This window comes from Schistocerca americana, chromosome 2 (assembly GCF_021461395.2).
Source record: "Schistocerca americana isolate TAMUIC-IGC-003095 chromosome 2, iqSchAmer2.1, whole genome shotgun sequence".
Taxonomy (NCBI): domain Eukaryota; kingdom Metazoa; phylum Arthropoda; class Insecta; order Orthoptera; family Acrididae; genus Schistocerca; species Schistocerca americana.
In genome coordinates, this window is record NC_060120.1 from 317,082,335 (window position 1) to 317,106,760 (window position 24,426).

General features: G+C 42.8%; 1 protein-coding gene across 1 annotated transcript in view; it reads left to right on the forward strand.

The window, feature by feature from the left end:
- Positions 1-24,426, forward strand: part of LOC124593987 (glutamyl aminopeptidase-like) — a 476,419-nt gene that overhangs the window by 380,317 nt on the left and 71,676 nt on the right. The window contains exons 4-5 of the mRNA XM_047132339.1: positions 8,574-8,718; positions 10,138-10,411. Coding sequence (XP_046988295.1) covers positions 8,574-8,718; positions 10,138-10,411 — 419 coding nt within the window. The remainder of the gene's footprint in view (positions 1-8,573; positions 8,719-10,137; positions 10,412-24,426) is intronic.

Sequence of the window (24,426 nt, forward strand, 5' to 3'; positions counted from 1 at the left end):
CTACTCTAAATCCGTTCGGCCATGGAAGCAGTAGGATAGATTTTTTTATGTTTTACAAAACAAGTATTTTTATTTTTTATTTGTTTGTTATTAGCTTCTAACATACGTATTCGTAAGTCATCACAAGATAAAAGGCTGTACTAATACATAAAAGTAACATTTGACTTTCAGCATACTTACAGTCTAAAGCACACATTCAGGGCTGGATTTACGCACTGGGCAGGTAGGCCCGGGCCTAGGGCGCTGAGAGAGCTCGATCGCTGTTTGTATTATTGCTAGACTCGGTCATACACGGAAAAAAATGGCATGTAATTTGAAAACGTGGAAAGCAAGCCACTAGCACTGTCACTAAGGTAGCGTTAGGCACATTGTTGAGTTCAGTTGGTGGGGAAATGTTATCGTCGCTGGATGCAAGCCAGTAGCACTGTCACTAAGGTAGCGTTAGGGTCATTGTTGAGTTCAGTTGGTAGGGAAATGTTAACGTCGCTGGATGCAACAGCTGTGTAGTTTTGTTTCGCATACATTCGTGACACGCTGACATTTCTTTTGTTGTCGGTTGTCACATTGCGTGATGACTATTATTCTTTTCAAAAGTGTAGTCTATCCGACCATATGAGCGGCATGAAAAGCTAAGCATTGCATAAAATAAGAAACGAGTTATTAAATGAAAAAAGGAAATTGGCAAAACAGATTTGGCGAATGTTTTTCTGTGGGTAAAAATGTACATTTGAATCACAGCATGGGTAGCAAAGACGTTGGTTTCCGAGGTTGTTACACCATTTAATGAAAACGTTGATGGCAGTGACGTGTGGCGACATTTGTAGTAGCGCGTTTGTTGTGGAAGCGGCATTCTTGTTGGTATTTATGCAGAAATGGCGTTAAAAACGTTAAGTTCCTTGGTATGATTCTAACTTTCGAAATTCATTTTTATATTCATGATTTCACATCGAAATACGTTTACTTGTTTTTTCCTTGTTCCGAAAAAAACTCATAGGATTTATTTGTTTCGTTTTTATTCTAAGCTGAAAATAGCTATTGCGTTTTCCTCCTGCGTAGCCGCTGCCCATCCAAAACCGGACGTCACGTTAGGTCAAAATGGTTCCTTACCCTGCCGCGTTACGTTTTTACTTTTCATAGCATGAAAATGATTGTAATCTGTAGGAAGAAAAACAACTTTTAATGCGGGGTATATGATATGTTTCTTTTAAGGAATTCCATTGTTGATTACATTTATTCTAATACGGAATCTTAATTTTGTAGGCAACAAAAATGCTTGAATAAAATTGCCGGAAGTCAAAAACAAACGAGTGTGAGGAGGGGCGCCAACAAGTCCATTTCAGGAGTGCTTCCCTATATAAACCTGGCCCTGTACACATTCTTTAGTTTGGCGTCAGGTTGGAAGTATACAGTTGTACTACTAGACATAAAATGATAGTTAACCACTTGTTTGCTCTAAAACTATTTGATTGAGTCCTTTAATTTAATTCATCGCCCGTAGGCCCTTACCGGTATATATTTTTATGTCTTCTTGTGCAACAATCCTGGCTGTGGTCATACGCACCGCTGATTAATCTCCAAGAATTTGGATAGTGCAAAGCGGGCAGGGTCAAGAGCTGTTCTAAACATTTGACTGTTTTGCTCGCTGCGCTTGCACTGAGGGAGGATGTGATTTTCATCACCCCTTGTTACGTCGTCACAATGACAGCAGGATGTGTCTTAATACGCCGATATTATTTTCCTTGATTTCCTGAACTGTACAAACCATGGCTGCCTCACCGTAAACATCTGTAAACGTAAATAGGTTTTGCTTCTTGTATTTTCTCTTTTATTCCTCATTGACGATTAAAACTGGGCTCAGCAGGGCAACTTCGCGCGTCTTCCATGACCAGTCACATGATGCGCTTATGTTCAAGCTCTTTCGGGCACACGAACGCTTCAGTGTTGCTGCACTCGCACGAGGAACTATGGCTTGTTGTGGCAGCCTGTTGAACTTCGCGTTTGATGGTTGGCGACTAGTGCTAGCAAGTGACGTAGATTATCTCGTATGAAGATTACGATCATTCAAAAAAAAGATTTGAGATGCTCTCACTGGAGATTTGAAACGAACATGGACGTGGAGTGGGACGAAATGAGTGATGTCATAACTAGCACATAAAAGCCACTACTATTTGTAATAATAAAATGAAGGTAAATGGTTCGTCAGTGGTTAAAAGTACATAAGCATGGGAAATACAAACCTCTCCAGACGTTTTCATTAAACCAAGCCCTGCGTGTATTTCCACATGACAAAGCATTGAGTATCACGTAATGTTTTCAAGCGTTTTGATACTATGTCAAAACAAAATAAATCGTTGAACTATTTAATCATTCACATTCTCCAGGAACAAAATATCATTCTTTTCATTCTCAGACTGTCAAAAGTATGCAACAGTATAATGAAATTTTCCACACGAATATTATGCCTTTCTCACATTACCAATTGCCTCCATGACTCCGTACATGATGTACAGTTATGTGTTATTTTTTGTTTTTATTTGTTTATTTATTTCTAATCCATTTGTTAACAGTTTTCATTGTACAGATGTGTGGTCACGTTATACACACATGCAACAGACATACACAATTTTGCAAAATGTAAATTATTACTCTATAATAAATACCCAATCACTAAAACAATACCAGTACTTTATTTATGGATGACTATTATTTGTCTGGCTGTAGAATGCTGTCCTGCGCGATACTTAATTTACTTCTGATTTTGCTACATCATTTGTCATATGTAGCCTATAACGAAGAGATAAAAGTTAAAAAATATGTGATTGCAATGAAAATGTGAGACTGCCTTGATGATCTATATGAAGGGCCTGTCGTATAAATGCTGAAAAAGCAAGATATGGAGAGCCAAAGTTGCTGCTGAGATGAATTTCAATGAATCTGCTAAGGTAAGTAACACATTGTTTTCTTTTCAAGTGACATTCCTCCAAGGAGAACACCAGGAGGTACTAGTGTATGAAATGCATATTAATTCTTATTGCCTAGGTACATGAATGGGACAAGTACTATATATACACTCTGAGAAGACACTCTGCAATGTAGCTTTGAAGGTGCTGTATCATCACAAATTGAAAAACTTCAACTGGTATTGATTGCTTGCCAGTTTTAGCGAGCAGGCAGCTGTTTGTTAGTGCATCAAACATTTCAGTAAATAAGATGTTTTTTAACTTGGTTACACATAACATTTCAACGATCATTAATGTCGTGTGCAACTCCAGCTTTCAAGGACAGACATAATAAACAAACTATTCTCTGCTAGTTGATGTTGTTCCTTAGTGGCATTTAGTCAGTACCACTCAATGTCATTCAACTTCAATCAAGTCTGAAATTTCTGTTGGCAACCACAGTGAGAGCTGCTTAGCATGTACGTACAGTATGTCACCATTACAACAATGATATAACTTTTCTATGATGATTTACTAATCTTCAAAATTTGTTGTTGTGCATTCATACTGCAAATGAAATACTGTAATGGTTTTCCCAGACTATAGATGCCTGTACAGAATTAAATGTTCTGTAGTTTACTGAAATTTTAATTTGTAATACAATGTAATTATTTAATCTTCATGTTTAGAGGTAAAATATTGAAAGAAACATCCATGTCATCTTGATCATTACTATTTCTGTCCTGAAAAGGAAGTTGGCTGTTCCCATATATTACTCTACAGAGTTGCTAGCTAGCTTACACAAGACCATTGTGGCTTTGCAAACTACACTCCTGGAAATGGAAAAAAGAACACATTGACACCGGTGTGTCAGACCCACCATACTTGCTCCGGACACTGCGAGAGGGCTGTACAAGCAATGATCACACGCACGGCACAGCGGACACACCAGGAACCGCGGTGTTGGCCGTCGAATGGCGCTAGCTGCGCAGCATTTGTGCACCGCCGCCGTCAGTGTCAGCCAGTTTGCCGTGGCATACGGAGCTCCATCGCAGTCTTTAACACTGGTAGCATGCCGCGACAGTGTGGACGTGAACCGTATGTGCAGTTGACGGACTTTGAGCGAGGGCGTATAGTGGGCATGCGGGAGGCCGGGTGGACGTACCGCCGAATTGCTCAACACGTGGGGCGTGAGGTCTCCACAGTACATCGATGTTGTCGCCAGTGGTCAGCGGAAGGTGCACGTGCCCGTCGACCTGGGACCAGACCGCAGCGACGCACGGATGCACGCCAAGACCGTAGGATCCTACGCAGTGCCGTAGGGACCGCACCGCCACTTCCCAGCAAATTAGGGACACTGTTGCTCCTGGGGTATCGGCGAGGACCATTCGCAACCGTCTCCATGAAGCTGGGCTACGGTCCCGCACACCGTTACGCCGTCTTCCGCTCACGCCCCAACATCGTGCAGCCCGCCTCCAGTGGTGTCGCGACAGGCGTGAATGGAGGGATGAATGGAGACGTGTCGTCTTCAGCGATGAGAGTCGCTTCTGCCTTGGTGCCAATGATGGTCGTATGCGTGTTGGGCTCCGTGCAGGTGAGCGCCACATTCAGGACTGCATACGACCGAGGCACACAGGGCCAACACCCGGCATCATGGTGTGGGGAGCGATCTCCTACACTGGCCGTACACCACTGGTGATCATCGAGGGGACAATGAATAGTGCACGGTACATCCAAACCGTCATCGAACCCATCGTTCTACCATTCCTAGACCGGCAAGGGAACTTGCTGTTCCAACAGGACAATGCACGTCCGCATGTATCCCGTGCCACCCAACGTGCTCTAGAAGGTGTAAGTCAACTACCCTGGCCAGCAAGATCTCCGGATCTGTCCCCCATTGAGCATGTTTGGGACTGGATGAAGCGTCGTCTCACGCGGTCTGCACGTCCAGCACGAACGCTGGTCCAACTGAGGTGCCAGGTGGAAATGGCATGGCAAGCCATTCCACAGGACTACATCCAGCATCTCTACGATCGTCTCCATGGGAGAATAGCAGCCTGCATTGCTGCGAAAGGTGGATATACACTGTACTAGTGCCGACATTGTGCATGCTCTGTTGCCTGTGTTTATGTACCTGTGGTTCTGTCAGTGTGATCATGTGATGTATCTGACCCCAGGAATGTGTCAATAAAGTTTCCCCTTCCTGGGACAATGAATTCACGGTGTTCTTATTTCAGTTTCCAGGAGTGTACATAGTAATACTGAAAGAGAGACAATCATTAGTTTCCACTGACTCAATAATATGTAAAGTTCCAGATGCATTTCAAATAATTAAATGGGAAATGATGTAAAAATGAAGAGGAATGTCGTGGACTTACAAAAATCTAAAATTGATCAGGGGCAATTAAAACTTAGTCAGATGAATGTCAATGCATTTATCATGGGATTAAGTCAAACAAGCAATCCTTCTTAGTAAACAAGCCTATACATCTTTTAATTAATTTACAAATGATGATGTTCCCATTATTTGGAATCCATAGTGTTGATTTGTGTGGCCAAAACTAATAATAATGTCGTGTGACTAGGGCCTCCAGTCGGGTAGACCGTTCGCCTGGTGCAAGTCTTTCGATTTGACGCCACTTCGGCAACCTGCGCACTGATGGGGATGAAATAATAATGATTAGGACAACACAACACCCAGTCCCTGAGCGGAGAAAATCTCCAGCCCAGCCGGGAATAGAACCCAGGCCCTTAGGATTGACATTCTGTCGCACTGACCACTCAGCTACCGGGGGCAGACGCCAAAACTAATAACAAATGTAAATTCTTTCTGTGCTCATGAGTAAAAGAAATGAAAAGAAGTATATATTGATAATATAAGTCATAGACGTACACAGCCAGTGCCAATTTGAATGAAACACTAAAAATAAGTAAAATACTGACATTTTGACCATCTTGGAAGTGGTCCTCATCTAGGTGACAAACTGCTGGATTCGATTTGTTTTCCCCCACAAAATGGGTGGGCTGACAGAAGATAAAACAACCGCTCTTCAGCCAAAGGTTATATGTGTTTGAACAATGAGTAAAAGATGTAAAAAAGATTACATTAATAGATGGTTTCTTAAAAGCACATTGGAAGCCAATATAATGATTCTGGTGATAGTCTTCCCCTGTATGCCACTTGTTTCAGTTGTCAGGTGAACACCAGTGTCACACTCTACGGCGCCATTGAACATTTTGAAGTGAAAATTGCTATGGAGCTGTATGGTAGAGTAATGCTTGTGCTACTCTGACAGGAGATTAGTAGGCAATAACGAATCAGCAGCTTGTATCCAGGGGTAATATTTGGTTCTCTCATGGCTGCATGTTAATAGCATTGATTCTGGGATGTGTTGCTGATGAATGGCTAACAAACGCTGTTTGCTGCTCTGGGATCACTGGCAGGTAGGCCATCAGTATTTTGTAGCCATCCTCTCTGTTCATGCTATTAGGGCATTTTAATTATTTCAGTAGCCTCCCTTATTTTTCGCTGCTGAGCAAGCACACTTATTTCTTGAAAATTAATAGTTTAGCCACTGACCTGGTGGTGTTCAGCCACAGTTGATTTGTTGTGTTGGTCCAGCCACATGTGGCGTTCATTGATGAGTGCTAACCAGTCTGCTGGTTTCACCAATGTAGAATTTGTCACATTTGCATTGAAGTTCATAGATGCCTGCAGTGTGGAAAGCATCCTTCATGAGAAGAATCCTTCCTGGGCAACACATCTCAGATCTTGCGGCCTAAGCAACACAGGGCCTTGCCTGACATGGTGTTCTTTTGTGGTGGATGGTGGTGCAACTCCGCAGGCAGACATCTGTTGGTGTGTCTTGGTTTCCTGTACACTTGGTGTCCTAATTTTGCTGCTAGACGTTCTGTACATTGCTAGGTCCAGAAAAGGGTTTGCTCCATTATTTTCTATTTCTATCATAAACTGTATGTTTTTATCTGAGCCAGTGAGATGCTGATGAGAAATCTACATATTTTTTGGTATCATTGAGGAGCACACAAATCATATGTAATATTTTAATAGTAAAATAAATTATAAATGTCACCCATTTTAGAGCCTGTGATCTGATGATGGTCATCTGGACTGAAACCAGTTACCAAAATTTAAAATACATAATTTATTACAGTCTGGATTGCTTTCTATTATTAAGCATAGTTCTGCTTCCCAGTAAGGCTACATGATAAATTTATTGTCCACGTACCTCAGCCAACAGGGTGGACGCAGCAGCCCGAAACAGACAGCTGTAAGTTCCACACTGCTATGCCCACTTCGTTAGCTGAAGTATGTGGATGACGAGTTCGTCATATGGCCACATGAGGAAGCAGAACTATGCAGATTTCATCAGCACCTCAATAGCTTGCATAAAAACGAACATTTCACATCAGGAGTAAAAAATAACAAAGCAATTGCTTTTCTGGATGTAGAAGTGCACTGGACATGTAGCAGCAAATTAGGACATGAAGCGAAGTGTTCAAGAAACTGACTACACTGACTGAATGCTGTGCTACATACATCAACAGTTCGAGCTCAGTGGATTAGCGATGCTAACAACCTCCAATACGAACTGAATGAGTCTGCACAACATTCCATGTGAATGGAAAGAGCAACAGAAACATACAAGCTGTGAGGTATGTTGAAGATAAAATAGTCAGAGGAACAGCACCCCCTCTTCCTGCTGCTCACTTACCTATATGAGACTGTGTAGGCTAGGTGCTGCATCACAGAGGAATTAAACCAATATTTCACAGAATATCTACACAGCTTTTATACTATTTATGATACTTTCACCTTTTACATGCCCTCACTTTTTGGCAGGATACAAATCAAGAGGTTCAGGGTTCATTCTAAGAAGGTTTTAGTATATTTTTCCTGTCATAATTTTTTTCAACTCAGGCAGTGACTTATTAATGTAAAAAATGCCAGGTCAGTCGCACTGTGGTGTGGAGTTCACATTGAACTGTAGGTTCCTCCTATAACTAACCGGTTAAGTCAGCTCACCTGTCAGATGAAGGCAATGGCACACCACTTCTAATAGGACTAAGGCTAGTAAGCACTGTGGTGTTCAAACTAACCTTTACTTAACTTTAGTAGCATACTTTTTGTTGTTATACTGATTTAAATGGTATAATGTCTGCTTAATTCTCCTACAGTGATATGGAATTGAACTGTGTCGGAGTGCTGTTGACCATACCGTTGTGTGCCTGGAACCCTAATAACAACTCATCCTGAACACTAGATAAGGACACGCAGCTTACCAGGAATTTATTCGTGTATAGCATAAATCATGATTCAAGTGAAATTAACTATTATTACTAACAATAAATATTATTATAGAGCAGAGGTACTGGCAGTTGAGTGTGAGAATTCCAATGTCTTTGATAGGGCAATCACCTTTTTCACATAATATTTTTTCATACTGCTGATTTTTGATGAATACAAATATCTCTCTCTACCGTAATTGGCAAATAGATGATTTTTCCCTGTTTAACTGCAAAAGATACAGTATTAAGTTATTAGAATTTAAAAAAAGAAAATTTAGGAAGCACAATCAGTTAATATGATTTTTAAATATTATTTTGTTGTTGCAGGAATATTGCCACTTCTAAGTTCCAGCCAACATATGCCAGGCAAGCATTCCCATGCTTTGATGAGCCAGGCTTTAAGGCGAAGTTTTCTGTACGAATTGTACGTCCTACTGAGGGCTACCATGCTCTCTCCAACATGAATGTTGAGGTGAGTATTACCTGTTATATCTTCACAAATCAGTAAATAATTTCATCAGGAGATTTAAATCTACAGAAATGCTTTCAGCCTTCTTGCTATGATTGCTGTAACTGTCATCAATGATTTACTTTAGCACATTTGCAGTCCAAAGAATTGCTTCATTTTATTGATGTTTTCCACTTGTACTATCACAATTTCTATTAGAACCTTGAGCCTGTGGTAGGTGTCAGGTTTTAAGCTTCTGACAACTTACAAAAATAACAACAAACTATTTACAATCTTTGTTTGTACCACGATCGTACCGCAAAAGACAAAATATGTGAAAAGTCTAGCAGACTGTGAAATGAAATTTTTGAGAGGAATGGCTGGATACACCAAATTAAATCACAAATAGAACTCAACCTGCATTATACTCGGAATCTCCAAAACAATTGGAGAAAACATCTACAACAAATGAGCTCATAGAGGGCCCCAAAATTCATGCTATACTACCACCCCAATGGTGTAAGATCACTAGGTCAACCAAGGGATAGATAGCATGAGAACTTCTCGATAAGACGTCAACAGAATGAGAGGCCTAATACTTGGAAGGAAGAAGAAGACAACAATGTGGGCTGTCAGTCTACGTCTGCATCAATTCCCATTTAGGAGTAGAAAAAGTGGGCAACTAATACTTTTATGAGAATGTATTCGTGGATGATATTTAATGTAAAACTGAACTGATTGTACATATTAATTTGATGTAAATTTCTACTGATTACTTTTTGAAGTATTAAGTGTGAGTACAGATCTGAAAATTTTTCAGAGATACAAATGATAAATATTCAATAGTAGAAAAAAACTGCACATCATAAAGTCTAGTGCATAATTCTTTTTACAAACAAAATACTCAAACAAACTTAAAACTCAGAATCCTCAAATACTAATATATATCAAAAAACACCCAGCAGTAATACTACCCAAGATGTCACATAATTTTGTTCTGCACAAATGTCTGCTAACAAATCAGCTTCATTGTTTGCATATGACTTTCGCTGATTCTGACATAAGAAGCCCAGAATTAAAGATAAAATAAATAAATAATACTCTCTCTGCACTTTCTCTTTGACTTTCCAATTTATGATTTTCAAGCAGTAAAAGTAGGAAGTCATTCAACAGACATGGTATTTGTATCCATATTCTCCAACCTTTGCAGTGAAACTATACCTTTTTGGAGTAGAAGCCGTAGAACCAATTTCAAATTTTTCTCTTTTATTTTTGTATTTCTATGGGAGCCAATACTTACATTTCAGTAATACATGTACAAATTATGCACAATTGTTGATTTATACAATAATTTAAACTGTGATTACATGAAATATTTTTAAAGAGTTATTCAAACTGCAGTCTGTTCTAGCACTACTATGCAATTGCTGTATGTTGTTGCAGAGTGAACTGAATGATTCTCCAGATACTGGTTTCACAACAGTCCAGTTTGCAGAGTCAGTTCCCATGGTAACATACCTTGCTTGCTTCATTGTGAGTGACTTCCAGCGTCTAGCCCCTGTGCCTATACTGAATGCAGATGGCACTACATTTCCATTTAGTGTCTACTCAAGTCCTGCCCAAGTCAGCAAGACAGCATTTGCACTGGAAGATGGGGTTGCAATTACAAAATACTATATCAGCTACTTTGGCATTGGCTACCCTCTGCCAAAGCTTGGTGAGAAATTACTTCACATATCTAAACGCTAAATATAATAGTATTTGTTCAATATTACCGTTTACTGATGAAAATGATTGAAAATTATGTTAAGAATATCTGTCACTTTGTGATCCATGTCCGTGTTCAATCTTCACTACTTTTTCTCCCATATCTTATCAAAACATTGAAAAATGTAGTTTTAATTAATTTGTTCCTTTTGCCTATATGATACTTAATATTGCTGTTATCTGTTACACATGAATTCCCACAAAACAAAGGCAAGCCTAATAGTTTACCAGTGTTTGGAGTGATAACACACAATGGAATGATTACTTTCTGTATTTTTAATACTTACAAGTTTTTACCCTGCTCATATATTGAAGGTATGAGGGTGAGTCAATTATTATCTGCAATTTAGATATATTTTTGTTTATTTTGGTAGTACTGTTTTTATGTTCAAGATGCATGGTTTGTTTATTTGTTGTTATATCTTTGCAGTTTTCAAGCTGCTAGGTTAGGTTCATTATCACTGCCATGCTGTTAATCGTGGCTGTTCCGCTGTCTATTTGCACCAAAGAAGAACAACGTTCAGTGATCAGTTTATTGTGCTCGGAAGGTGTATTGGGCTGAAATTCATCGTAGACTTTCGGTACAGTATGGGAATAGTGTTTTGCCACAATGAAGTCTCTACGAATGGATTAAAAAATACCAAAATGGTTGCACAAGTGTTACGCATGGTGAAGAAGCCAGACAACCGTTTACTGCCACAAATGAGGAAACCATTGAGTGTTCACGTGAAATGATCCTCTTACACAAATGATTAACTATTGATGAAGTGGCACATTATCTACAAGTTAGTCACGGTTCTGCCTACGAAATCATCCACAACAGGCTTGAGTTTCATAAAGTTTGTGCAAGATGGGTCCCAAAACAACTCACACAATTACATAAACAAATGCGATTGTACATCTGCAAAAAACATTTGGATCACTATAGTAACGAAGGGGACAACTTCTTAGACAGGATCATTACTGGTGATGAAACATGGATCCATCATTACAAGCTGGAGAGTAAATCACAGAGTATGGAATGGAAACATCCAAATTCGTGCGTGCAAGAACAAGTTCAAGACCCAACCGTCCACAGGAAAACTGATTCTTACGGTTTTTTGGGACACACAAGGTCCAGTACTGGAACATTACGGGGAAAGGGGCACAACAAGAAACAGTGTATGCTACAGTGAGATGCTTACTGCCTGGCTAAAGCATGCAATTCGTAGCAAATGCTGAGGATTGCTGTCAAAAGGTATTGCGTTGTTGCACGACAGTGCCCTTCGCATACAGTTGAAACGCTCCAGAAACTCAAATTTGAAGGACATGGATCATCCTCCATATAGTCCTGATCTTTCACCATTCTGACTATCACTTGTTTGGTCCACTCAAACAGGCATTAAGGGGCCGTTGATTTGCCTTGTACGAAGCAGTGAAAGAAGCAGTGCATTCCTGGCTTGCAGCTCAACCGAGAACCTTCTTTTATGAGGGCGTCAGGAAGCTTGTACAATGATGAACCAAGTGCGTTGAAACACAAGGAGACTATGTCGAAAAATGATGTTCTTGTAAGTTTCCTATTTGATTACAATAAAATTTTATAACTACTTTGCAGATAATAATTGACTCACCCTTATATATGACACTTTTTTTTATTCACCCTTCTGTAAGCTTGTACATCCAGTCAATATGGTCATGAATATTGGCAAAAATAACTTTAATATTTGGAATTGACACATTGGAGAAAACATAGTTAAATATAGTGTGGAAAGTTCCAGTAGAACGTAAGTAATTTAGGCATAAACGAGACCACTCATTGAATAGCAGAGGTGTTGAATCGTGGACATGCACAAAGAAAAGAATGAAGATGTGCTAACTTGCAGACAAATTACACACACACACACACACACACACACACACACCTGTGCACATGTGAGTATCTGTATGAAAAACAGCAAGTTTTCATCTCTTTTTTGCATGTGCTGGTCAGTGAGTCAGTACTTCTGCTATTGCATTCTTGAATGAAAGTACAATCACTCATACAAATTAATCAGTAATTTATATTGTGTTTCAAACATTTTTCAAAATTGTAAAATGTGTAAAAAGCATTTCTTCTCAATCAAATATTATATGTACAGATTGCTTTAGACTACATTTGGGTGTCTGTGTGGTTATGTGTGTGAATGTGAGTACTCTTATTAGAAAAAAGAGCAAGATCTCGAAAACTGTTGTTAACAGTTTTCTATTACATGTTTCTGTGTGCCATGCACCAGTGCACTATAGTGGTTGCCTTTCCCCTATTCTATATATTTTTTCCATCCAAGAATTTCCATTATTGTTATACTGTTTAAAATGAGGCCTATAAGATATTTTTGTTATGAAAATTTCAGACATATACCTATGCCCTACTTCTATCAGATAATTTCTTTTTCTCATAGCCTCAGTAGAATTATCCCACAAAAAAGTGCTGTATCTTAGATGACAATGAAAAAAATATAGTAGGCACTAAGCAACAGTCACCCAGAAACACACATGTATAGTTCAGTCAACAGATAATTAACAAATGCCAGATTTTTACACACATATTCTGTATGACTGTTCCAAGTCAATTACAAATCCTGATATATCGAGGAGTTTAATGAATACACATTGATTGTTAGCAATGGATAAACTGAAAATAATGTTCACAATCATTTCCCAATTAATAGAAATTTCATTACCTTTTAACCAAGTATTTGATAATTTAAGGCACTCTGTTTAGTAGTTTCTATTTTTTTCACACCTCTTCTGGAATTATTAACATTATCATCTGCATAAGGTACAGATTTACATGACATGTTACTGGACAGGTCATTTACAAATATGCTAACAGAAAAATATATAGAGGGAAACATTCCACGTAGGAAATATATATCTAAAAACAAAGATGATGTGACTTACCAAATGAAAGTGCTGGCAGGTCAACAGACACACAAACAAACACAAACATACACACAAAATTCAAGCTTTCGCAACAAACTGTTGCCTCATCAGGAAAGAGGGAAGGAGAGGGAAAGACGAAAGGATGTGGGTTTTAACGGAAAGGGTAAGGAGTCATTCCAATCCCGGGAGCGGAAAGACTTACCTTAGGGGGAAAAAAGGACGGGTATACACTCGCACACACACACATATCCATCCACACATATACAGACACAAGCAGACATATTTAAAGACAAAGAGTTTGGGCAGAGATGTCAGCCGAGGCAGAAGTGCAGAGGCAAAGATGTTGTTGAATGACAGGTGAGGTATGAGTGGCGACAACTTGAAATTAGCGGAGATTGAGGCCTGGTGGATAACGGCAAGAGAGGATATATTGAAGAGCAAGTTCCCATCTCCGGAGTTCGGATAGGTTGGTGTTGGTGGGAAGTATCCAGATAACCCGGACGGTGTAACACTGTGCCACGACCGTGGTACTTGATCGTCGGGAGTATGTGGCTGAGGGACTGCGTCAGCTTTCATACAACACCACATACAAAGTTTGCCAAGGTAATCCCATTCCTGATGTCCAGGCAGAGCTTCAGGGAATCCTCAGAACCTTAGGCCCCCTACAAAACCTTTCACCTGACTCCATCAACCTCCTGACCCCACCGACACCCCGCACCCCTACCTTCTACCTTCTTCCTAAAATTCACAAACCCAATCATCCTGGCCGTCCCACTGTAGCTGATTACCAAGCCCCCACTCCACCAAGAGTGTCTTTCCGCCATCCACCTAACCTTCGTAACCTCTTAGTTCATCCCTATGAAATCCCCAAACCACCTTCCCTACCCTCTGGCTCCTACCCTTGTAACCGCCCCCGGTGTAAAACCTGTCCCATGCACCCTCCCGCCACCACCTACTCCAGTCCTGTAACCCGGAAGGTGTACACGATTAAAGGCAGAGCCACGTGTGAAAGCACCCACGTGATTTACCAACTGACCTGCCTACACTGTGAAGCTTTCTATGTGGGAATGACCAGCAACAAACTGTCCATTCGCATGAATGGACACAGGCAGACAGTGTTTGTTGGTAATGAGGATCACCATGTGGCTAAACATGCCTTGGTGCACGGCCAGCACATCTTGGCACAGTGTTACACCGTCCGGGTTAGCTGGATACTTCCCACTAACACCAACCTGTCAGAACTCCAGAGATGGGAACTTGCCCTTCAGTATATCCTCTCTTCTCGTTATCCGGCAGGCCTCAACCTCCACTAATTTCTAGTTGCCGCCACTCATACCTCACCTGTCATTCAACAACATCTTTGCCTCTGCACTTCTGCCTCGACTGACATCTCTGCCCAAACTCTTTGTCTTTAAATATGTCTGCTTGTGTCTGTATATGTGTGGATGAATATGTGTGTGTGTGCGAGTGTATACCCGTCCTTTTTTCCCCCTAAGGTAAGTCTTTCCGCTCCCGGGATTGGAATGACTCCTTACCCTCTCCGTTAAAACCCACATCCTTTCGTCTTTCCCTCTCCTTCCCTGTTTCCTGATGAGGGAACAGTTTGTTGCGAAAGCTTGAATTTTGTGTGTATGTTTGTGTTTGTTTGTGTGTCTGTCGACCTGCCAGCACTTTCATTTGGTAAGTCACATCATCTTTGTTTTTTTTATATATATATATATATATATATATATATATATATATATATATATATATATACTCCCCATATATTTTTATTTTCATTTTCATTTCCTCATGTTACACTTTCCACCTTCTAATACCATGTCACCCTCACAACACCCCCACAACGACCCCATTAAGTTGTATTTACATTCCCTTCGCAAACATGCCTTCGCCCTAGCCAGATTACGCTCCCATATTCTATTTTCTCAGGCTTGTCTGACATTTGTCATTACCCCCAAAGGCCTCACACTTAAAGTTCCCATCTCTGGCTGCAACCCTTCTTTCCATCAGTCCCTATACCAGTTCCAAACTGAGCAATCCATTGCCCTCACCCACCTAATCCTTCACCTACACATCAACTCAGGCAATGAACACACCCGTCAACTCCTATCCTTAATAAAAGTCCTTAATCTTTCCTCTCCCACATCCACACCGGCTGTTCAGAGCATCCTCCTACAGGACAATCGTAAATTAGAACAGCATGCCACCCTCCACCTCAAAAAACTATCCAATCTCCTGGTTTCCCACCTCCGGAAAGGCAACTCACTCACCCTTCACAACCTTTCCAGCAAACCTCAACCTCCTCTCATTGCACACAAACCCAGTCTCTCCCATCTACTCAATCTTCCACTTCCAGCTCCACTCCCTCCAAAACCTCTAAATTCCAATCAACACAATCTGGAACCACAACACCCTAATTCAGTAGTTAACCTTTCCTCCAAACATCTCTCCCAATCCGAAACCTCTGTCCTATCCAAAGGCCTCACCTTCAGCCCCACTCCCAGATTCAACCAAACAGCCCTCGTCAAAGATTTACTGTCCTACACTCATACTCTCTGCTGGAAATATCACTTTGCCACGAAGAAAAATGATCCTAATCCTACTCCTAATGATCCAACTCCCCAAGACACCATCCAAATTGAACGATGCCTCGAACAGTTCCGTCCTCTGCCGCAACGGAACCCACCTCCTCTTCCTCAAAATCACCCTCTCCAAACCTTCCAGGAATTTCTGACTTCCAGCCTTGCATCTCAATCCTTCTTAAAAAACCTTAATCCTACTCCCAACATCACCACTGCTGAAGCCCAGGTTATCCGTGATCTGAAGGCTGACTGATCCATTGTCATTGTTCCGGCGGACAAGGGTTCCACGACCGTGGTACTTGATCGTCAGGAGTATGTGGCTGAGGGACTGCGTCAGCTTTCAGACAACACCACATACAAAGTTTGCCAGGTTAACCCCATTCCCGATGTCCAGGCGGAGCTTCAAGGAATCCTCAGGACCTTAGGCCCCCTGCAAAACCTTTCACCTGACTCCATCAACCTCCTGACCCCATCGACACCCCACACCCCTACCTTCTACCTTCTTCCTAAAATCCACAAACCCAATCATCCCGGATGCCCCATTGTAGCTGGTTACCAAGCCCCCACAGAACGTATCTCTGCCTACGTAGATCAACACCTTCAACCCATTACATGCAGTCTCCCATCCTTCTTCAAAGACACCAACCACTTTCTCGAATGCCTGGAATCCTTACCCAATGTGTTACCCCCGGAAACCATCCTTGTAACCATTGATGCCACTTCCTTATACACAAATATTCCGCACATCCAGGGCCTCGCTGCGATGGAGCATTTCCTTTCACGCCGATCACGTGCCACCCTACCTAAAACCTCTTTGCTCATCACCTTAGCCAGCTTCATCCTGACCCACAACTACTTCACTTTTGAAGGCCAGACATACCAACAACTAAAGGGAACAGCCACGGGTACCTGGATGGCCCCCTCGTACGCCAACCTATTCTTGGGTCGCTTAGAGGAAGTCTTCTTGGTTACCCAGGCCTGCCAACCCAAAGTTTGGTACAGATTTATTGATGACATCTTCATGATCTGGACTCACAGTGAAGAAGAACTCCAGAATTTCCTCTCCAACCTCAACTCCTTTCGTTCCATCAGATTCACCTGGTCCTACACCAAATCCCATGCCACTTTCCTTAACGTTGACCTCCACCTGTCCAATGGCCAGCTTCACACGTCCCTCCACATCAAACCCACCAACAACCAACAGTACCTCCATTATGACAGCTGCCACCCATTCCACATCAAACGGTCCCTTCCTTACAGCCTAGGTCTTTGTGGCAAATGAATCTGCTCCAGTCCGGAATCCCTGAACCATTACACCAACAACCTGACAACAGCTTTTGCATCCCGCAACTACCCTCCCGACTTGGTACAGAAACAAATAACCAGAGCCACTTCCTCATCCCCTCAAACCCAGAATCCCCCACGGAAGAACCCCAAAAGTGCCCCACTTGTGACAGGATACTTTCCGGGACTGGACCAGACTCCGAATGTGGCTCTCCAGCAGGGATACGACTTCCTCAAATCCTGCCCTGAAATGAGATCCATCCTTCATGAAATCCTCCCCACTCCACCAAGAGTGTCTTTCCGCCGTCCACCTAACCTTTGTAACCTGTTAGTTCATCCCTATGAAATCCCCAAACCACCTTCCCTACCCTCTGGCTCCTATCCTTGTAACCGCCCCCGGTGTAAAACCTGTCCCATGCACCCTCCCACCACCACCTACTCCTGTCCTGTAACCCGGAAGGTGTACACGATCAAAGGCAGAGCCACGTGTGAAAGCACCCACGTGATTTACCAACTGACCTGCCTACACTGTGATGCATTCTATGTGGGAATGACCAGCAACAAACTGTCCATTCGCATGAATGGACAGAGGCAGACAGTGTTTGTTGGTAATGAGGATCACCCTGTGGCTAAACATGCCTTGGTGCACAGCCAGCACATCTTGGCACAATGTTACACCGTCCGGGTTATCTGGATACTTCCCACTAACACCAACCTATCCGAACTCCGGAGATGGGAACTTGCTCTTCAATATATCCTCTCTTCCCGTTACCCACCAGGCCTCAATCTCCGCTAATTTCAAGTTGCCGCCACTCATACCTCACCTGTCATTCAACATCATCTTTGCCTCTGCACTTCCGCCTCGACTGACATCTCTGCCCAAACTCTTTGTCTTTAAATATGTCTGCTTGTGTCTGTATATGTGTGGATGGATATGTGTGTGTGTGCGAGTGTATACCCGTCCTTTTTTCCCCCTAAGGTAAGTCTTTCCGCTCCCGAGATTGGAATGACTCCTTACCCTCTCCCTTAAAACCCACTTCCTTTCGTCTTTCCCTCTCCTTCCCTCTTTCCTGATGAGGCAACAGTTTGTTGCGAAAGCTTGATTTTTGTGTGTATGTATGTGTCTGTTTGTGTTTCTATCGACCTGCCAGCACTTTCGTATGGTAAATCACATCATCTTTGTTTTATATATATATATACGTCGTCTTTCTGCTGTAAGCGTGTGCCGTAGACAACATGGTTTATATACAGGGTGTTTCAAAAATGACCGGTATATTTGAAACTGCAATAAAAACTAAACGAGCAGCGATAGAAATACACCGTTTGTTGCAATATGCTTGGGACAACAGTACATTTTCAGGCAGACAAACTTTCGAAATTACAGTAGTTACAATTTTCAACAACAGATGGCACTGCAAGTGATGTGAAAGATATAGAAGACAATGCAGTCTGTGGGTGCGCCATTCTGTACGTCGTCTTTCTGCTGTAAGCGTGTGCTGTTCACAACGTGCAAGTGTGCTGTAGACAACATGGTTTATTCCTTAGAACAGAGGATTTTTCTGGTGTTGGAATTCCACCGCCTAGAACACAGTGTTGTTGCAACAAGATGAAGTTTTCAACGGAGGTTTAATGTAACCAAAGGACCGAAAAGCGATACAATAAAGGATCTGTTTGAAAAATTTCAACGGACTGGGAACGTGATGGATGAAAGTGCTGGAAAGGTAGGGCGACCGCATACGGCAACCACAGAGGGCAACGCGCAGCTAGTGCAGCAGGTGATCCAACAGCGGCCTCGGGTTTCCGTTCGCCGTGTTGCAGCTGCGGTCCAAATGACGCCAACGTCCACGTATCGTCTCATGCGCCAGAGTTTACACCTCTATCCATACAAAATTCAAATGCGGCAACCCCTCAGCGCCGCTACCATTGCTGCACGAGAGACATTCGCTAACGATATAGTGCACAGGATTGATGACGGCGATATGCATGTGGGCAGCATTTGGTTTACTGACGAAGCTTATTTTTACCTGGACGGCTTTGTCAATAAACAGAACTGGCGCCTATGGGGAACCGAAAAGCCCCATGTTGCAGTCCCATCGTCCCTGCATCCTCAAAAAGTACTGGTCTGGGCCGCCATTTCTTCCAAAGGAATCATTGGCCCATTTTTCAGATCCGAAACGATTACTGCATCACGCTATCTGGACATTCTTCGTGAATTTGTGGCGGTACAAGCTGCCTTAGACGACACTGCGAACACCTCGTGGTTTATGCAAGATGGTGCCCGGCCACATCGCACGGCCGACGTCTTTAATTTCCTGAATGAATATTTCGATGATCGTGTGATTGCTTTGGGCTATCCGAAACATACAGGAGGCGGCGTGGATTGGCCTCCCTATTCGCCAGACATGAGCCCTTGTGACTTATTTCTGTGGGGACACTTGAAAGACCAGGTGTACCGCCAGAATCCAGAAACAATTGAACAGCTGAAGCAGTACATCTCATCTGCATGTGAAGCCATTCCGCCAGACACGTTGTCAAAGGTTTCAGGTAATTTCATTCAGAGACTACGCCATATTATTGCTACGCATGGTGGATATGTGGAAAATATCGTACTATAGAGTTTCCCAGACCGCAGCGCCATCTGTTGTTGAAAATTGTAACTACTGTGTCTGCTTGTGTCTGTGTATGTGCGGATGGATATGTGTGTGTGTGTGTGTGTGTGTGTGTGTGTGTGTGTGTGTATGTGTATGTGTGCGAGTGTATACCCCTTTTTTCCCCCTAGGGTAAGTCTTTCCGCTCCCGGGATTGGAATGACTCCTTACCCTCTCCCTTAAAACCCACATCCTCCCGTCTTTCCCTCTCCTTCCCTCTTTCCTGATGAGGCAACAGTTTGTTGCGAAAGCTTGAATTTCATGTGTATGTTTGTGTTTGTTTGTGTGTCTATCGACCTGCCAGCACTTTCGTTCGGTAAGTCACATCATCTGTGTTTTTAGATATATTTTTCCCACGTGGAATGTTTCCCTCTATTATACATATATATATTTAAAAACAAAGATGATGTGACTTACCATACGAAAGCGCTGGCAGGTCTATAGAAACACAAACAGACACATACATACACACAAAATTCTAGCTTTCGCAACCAATGGTTGCTTCGTCAGGAAAGAGGGAAGGAGAGGGAAAGATGAAAGGATGTGGGTTTTAAGGGAGAGGGTAAGGAGTCATTCCAATCCCGGGAGCGGAAAGACTTACCTTAGGGGGAAAAAAGGACGGGTATACACTCGCGCACACACACACACATATCCATCCGCACATACACAGACACAAGCAGACATTTGTAAAGGCAAAGAGTTTGGGCAGAGATGTCAGTCGAGGCGGAAGTACGGAGGCAAAGATGTTGTTGAAAGACAGGTGAGGTGTGAGTGGCGGCAACTAGAAATTAGTGGAGGTTGAGGCCTGCCGGATAACGAGAAGAGAGGATATACTGAAGGGCAAGTTCCCATCTCTGGAGTTCTGACAGGTTGGTGTTAGTGGGAAGTATCCAGCTAACCCGGACGGTGTAACACTGTGCCAAGATGTGCTGGCCGTGCACCAAGGCATGTTTAGCCACATGGTGATCCTCATTACCAACAAACACTGTCTGCCTGTGTCCATTCATGCGAATGGACAGTTTGTTGCTGGTCATTCCCACATAGAAAGCTTCACAGTGTAGGCAGGTCAGTTGGTAAATCACGTGGGTGCTTTCACACGTGACTCTGCCTTTAATCGTGTACACCTTCCGGGTTACAGGACTGGAGTAGGTGGTGGTGGGAGGGTGCATGGGACAGGTTTTACACCGGGGGCGGTTACAAGGGTAGGAGCCAGAAGGTAGGGAAGGTGGTTTGGGGATTTCATAGGGATGAACTAACAGGTTACAAAGGTTAGGTGGATGGCGGAAAGACACTCTTGGTGGAGTGGGGAGGATTTCATGAAGGATGGATCTCATTTCAGGGCAGGATTTGAGGAAGTCGTATCCCTGCTGGAGAGCTACATTCAGAGTCTGACCCAGTCCCGGAAAGTATCCTGTCACAAGTGGGGCACTTTTGGGGTTCTTCTGTGGGAGGTTCTGGGTTTGAAGGGATGAGGAAGTGGCTCTGGTTATTTGCTTCTGTACCAGGTCGGGAGGGTAGTTGCGGGATGCGAAAGCTGTTTTCAGGTTGTTGGTGTAATGGTTCAGGGTTTCTGGACTGGAGCAGATTCGTTTGCCACGAAGACCTAGGCTGTAAGGAAGGGACCGTTTGATGTGGAATGGGTGGCAGCTGTCATAATGGAGGTACTGTTGCTTGTTGGTGGGTTTGATGTGGACGGACGTGTGAAGATAGATGGAGGTCAACATCAAGGAAAGTGGCATGGGATTTGGAGTAGGACGAGGTGAATCTGATGGAACCAAAGGAGTTGAGGTTGGGGAGGAGATTCTGGAGTTCTTCTTCACTGTGAGTCCAGATCATGAAGATGTCATCAATAAATCTGTACCAAACTTTGGGTTGGCAGGCTTGGGTAACCAAGAAGGCTTCCTCTAAGCGACCCATGGTGTACGAGGGGGCCATCCTGGTACCCATGGCTGTTCCCTTTAGTTGTTGGTATGTCTGGCCTTCGAAAGTGAAGTAGTTGTGGGTCAGGATGAAGCCGGCTAAGGTAATAAGGAAAGAGGTTTTAGGTAGGGTGGCAGGTGATCGGCGTGAAAGGAAGTGCTCCATCGCAGCAAGGCCCTGGACGTGTGGAATATTTGTGGATAAGGAAGTAGCATCAATGGTTACAAGGATGGTTTCCGGGGGTAACACATTGGGTAAGGATTCCAGGCGTTCGAGAAAGTGGTTGGTGTCTTTGATGAAGGATGGGAGACTGCATGTAATGGGTTGAAGGTGTTGATCTACGTAGGCAGAGATACGTTCTGTGGGGGCTTGGTAACCAGCTACAATGGGGCGGCCGGGATGATTGGGTTTGTGAATTTTAGGAAGAAGGTAGGGGTGCGGGGTGTCGGTGGGGTCAGGAGGTTGATGGAGTCAGGTGAAAGGTTTTGTAGGGGGCCTAAGGTTCTGAGGATTCCTTGAAGCTCTGCCTGGACATCAGGAATGGGATTACCTTGGCAAACTTTGTATGTAGTGTTGTCTGAAAGCTGCCGCAGTCCCTCAGCCACATACTCCCGACGATCAAGTACCACGGTCGTGGAACCCTTGTCCGCCGGAAGAATGACGATGGATCGGTCAGCATTCAGATCACGGATAGCCTGGGCTTCAGCAGTGGTGATGTTGGGAGTAGGATTAAGGTTTTTTAAGAAGGATTGAGAGGCAAGACTGGAAGTCAGAAATTCCTGGAAGGTTTGGAGAGGGTGATTTTGAGGAAGAGGAGGTGGGTCCCTCTGTCATGGAGGATGGAACTGTTCCAGGCAGGGTTCAATTTGGATAGTGTCTTGGGGAGTTGGATCATTAGGAGTAGGATTAGGATCATTTTTCTTCGTGGCAAAGTGATATTTCCAGCAGAGAGTACGAGTGTAGGACAGTAAATCTTTGGCGATGGCTGTTTGGTTGAATCTGGGAGTGGGGCTGAAGGTGAGGCCTTTGGATAGGACAGAGGTTTCGGATTGGGAGAGAGGTTTGGAGGAAAGGTTAACTACTGAATTAGGGTGTTGTGGTTCCAGATTGTGTTGATTGGAATTTTGAGGTTTTGGAGGGAGTGGAGCTGGAAGTGGGAGATTGAGTAGATGGGAGAGACTGGGTTTGTGTGCAATGAGAGGAGGTTGAGGTTTGCTGGAAAGGTTGTGAAGGGTGAGTGAGTTGCCTTTCCGGAGGTAGGAAACCAGGAGATTGGATAGTTTTTTGAGGTGGAGGGTGGCATGCTGTTCTAATTTACGGTTGTCCTGTAGGAGGATGCTCTGAACAGCCGGTGTGGATGTGGGAGAGGAAAGATTAAGGACTTTTATTAAGGATAGGGGTTGACGGGTGTGTTCATTGGCTGAGTTGATGTGTAGGTGAAGGATTAGGTGGGTGAGGGCAATGGATTGTTCAGTTTGGAACTGGTATAGGGACTGATGGAAAGAAGGGTTGCAGCCAGAGATGGGAACTTTAAGTGTGAGGCCTTTGGGGGTAATGGCAAATGTCAGACAAGCCTGAGAAAATAGAATATGGGAGCGTAATCTGGCTAGGGTGAAGGCATGTTTGCGGAGGGAATGTAAATAAAACTTAATGGGGTCGTTGTGGGGGTTTTGTGAGGGTGACATGATATTAGAAGGTGGAAAGTGTAAAAAGAGGCTGAAGTGAAAATGAAAATATATGGGGAGAGATAAAGGTGAACTAGAAAGCAACTGGAGATCTGGTGTGAAACAAGGTGTGCAAAAAGGCGAAAAGGTGTTGGTAAGAGCTGGGCTATGTTGATCCTGTGGTGAACTTGGGTTGATAGACAATGATGTGCACAAAGGTTAGGTGGTTGTGTTGGCACCAAAACACGTTAAAGGATGGAGAAAAAAGGGAAAATTTCGAAAAAACTGCATGTAAATGTATTAAAAGGAGTGGTTTTGTGGTGGCAGATTATGAAAATGAGGCTAACAATTGTGTGACGAAGAAATAATGACGTTAAAACCTGTGGGAAGCAGCTAAAAATGATCAGTGATGTGGTAAAAACAGAAATGGAAATAAAGCGAAAGTTATTAGAATTAGCCGAAATGGTTGTTAAATAGGTGAAAGGAACTGTTTGTGAACTGGAAACGGTGGATTTTATAGCAGCGGTAATGTTGAAAGCGGATATATTTGGAAGTGGGTTACGTATCATTGAATATATATAGGCGGGATAAAATTGTATGGTAGATTACGGTAAAAAGGAGAAGGTGAATAAAAAGTGAAACTACTCACAAAAACAGAAAGAGAAAATAAGATGACAGAAAAGACTTCGAAATGCAACAGTGACAATAACAAACGTAATTGTTGGGTTCAAATTAATGATGCGAATATAATAGAGGGTAACATTCCACGCGGGAAAAATATATCTAAAAAACAAAGATGATGTGACTTACCAAACGAAAGCGCTGGCAGGTTGATAGACATACAAACAAACACAAACATACACACAAAATTCAAGCTTTCGCAACCAACGGTTGCTTCATCAGGAACGAGGGAAGGAGAGGGAAAGACGAAAGGATGTGGGTTTTAAGGGAGAGGGTAAGGAG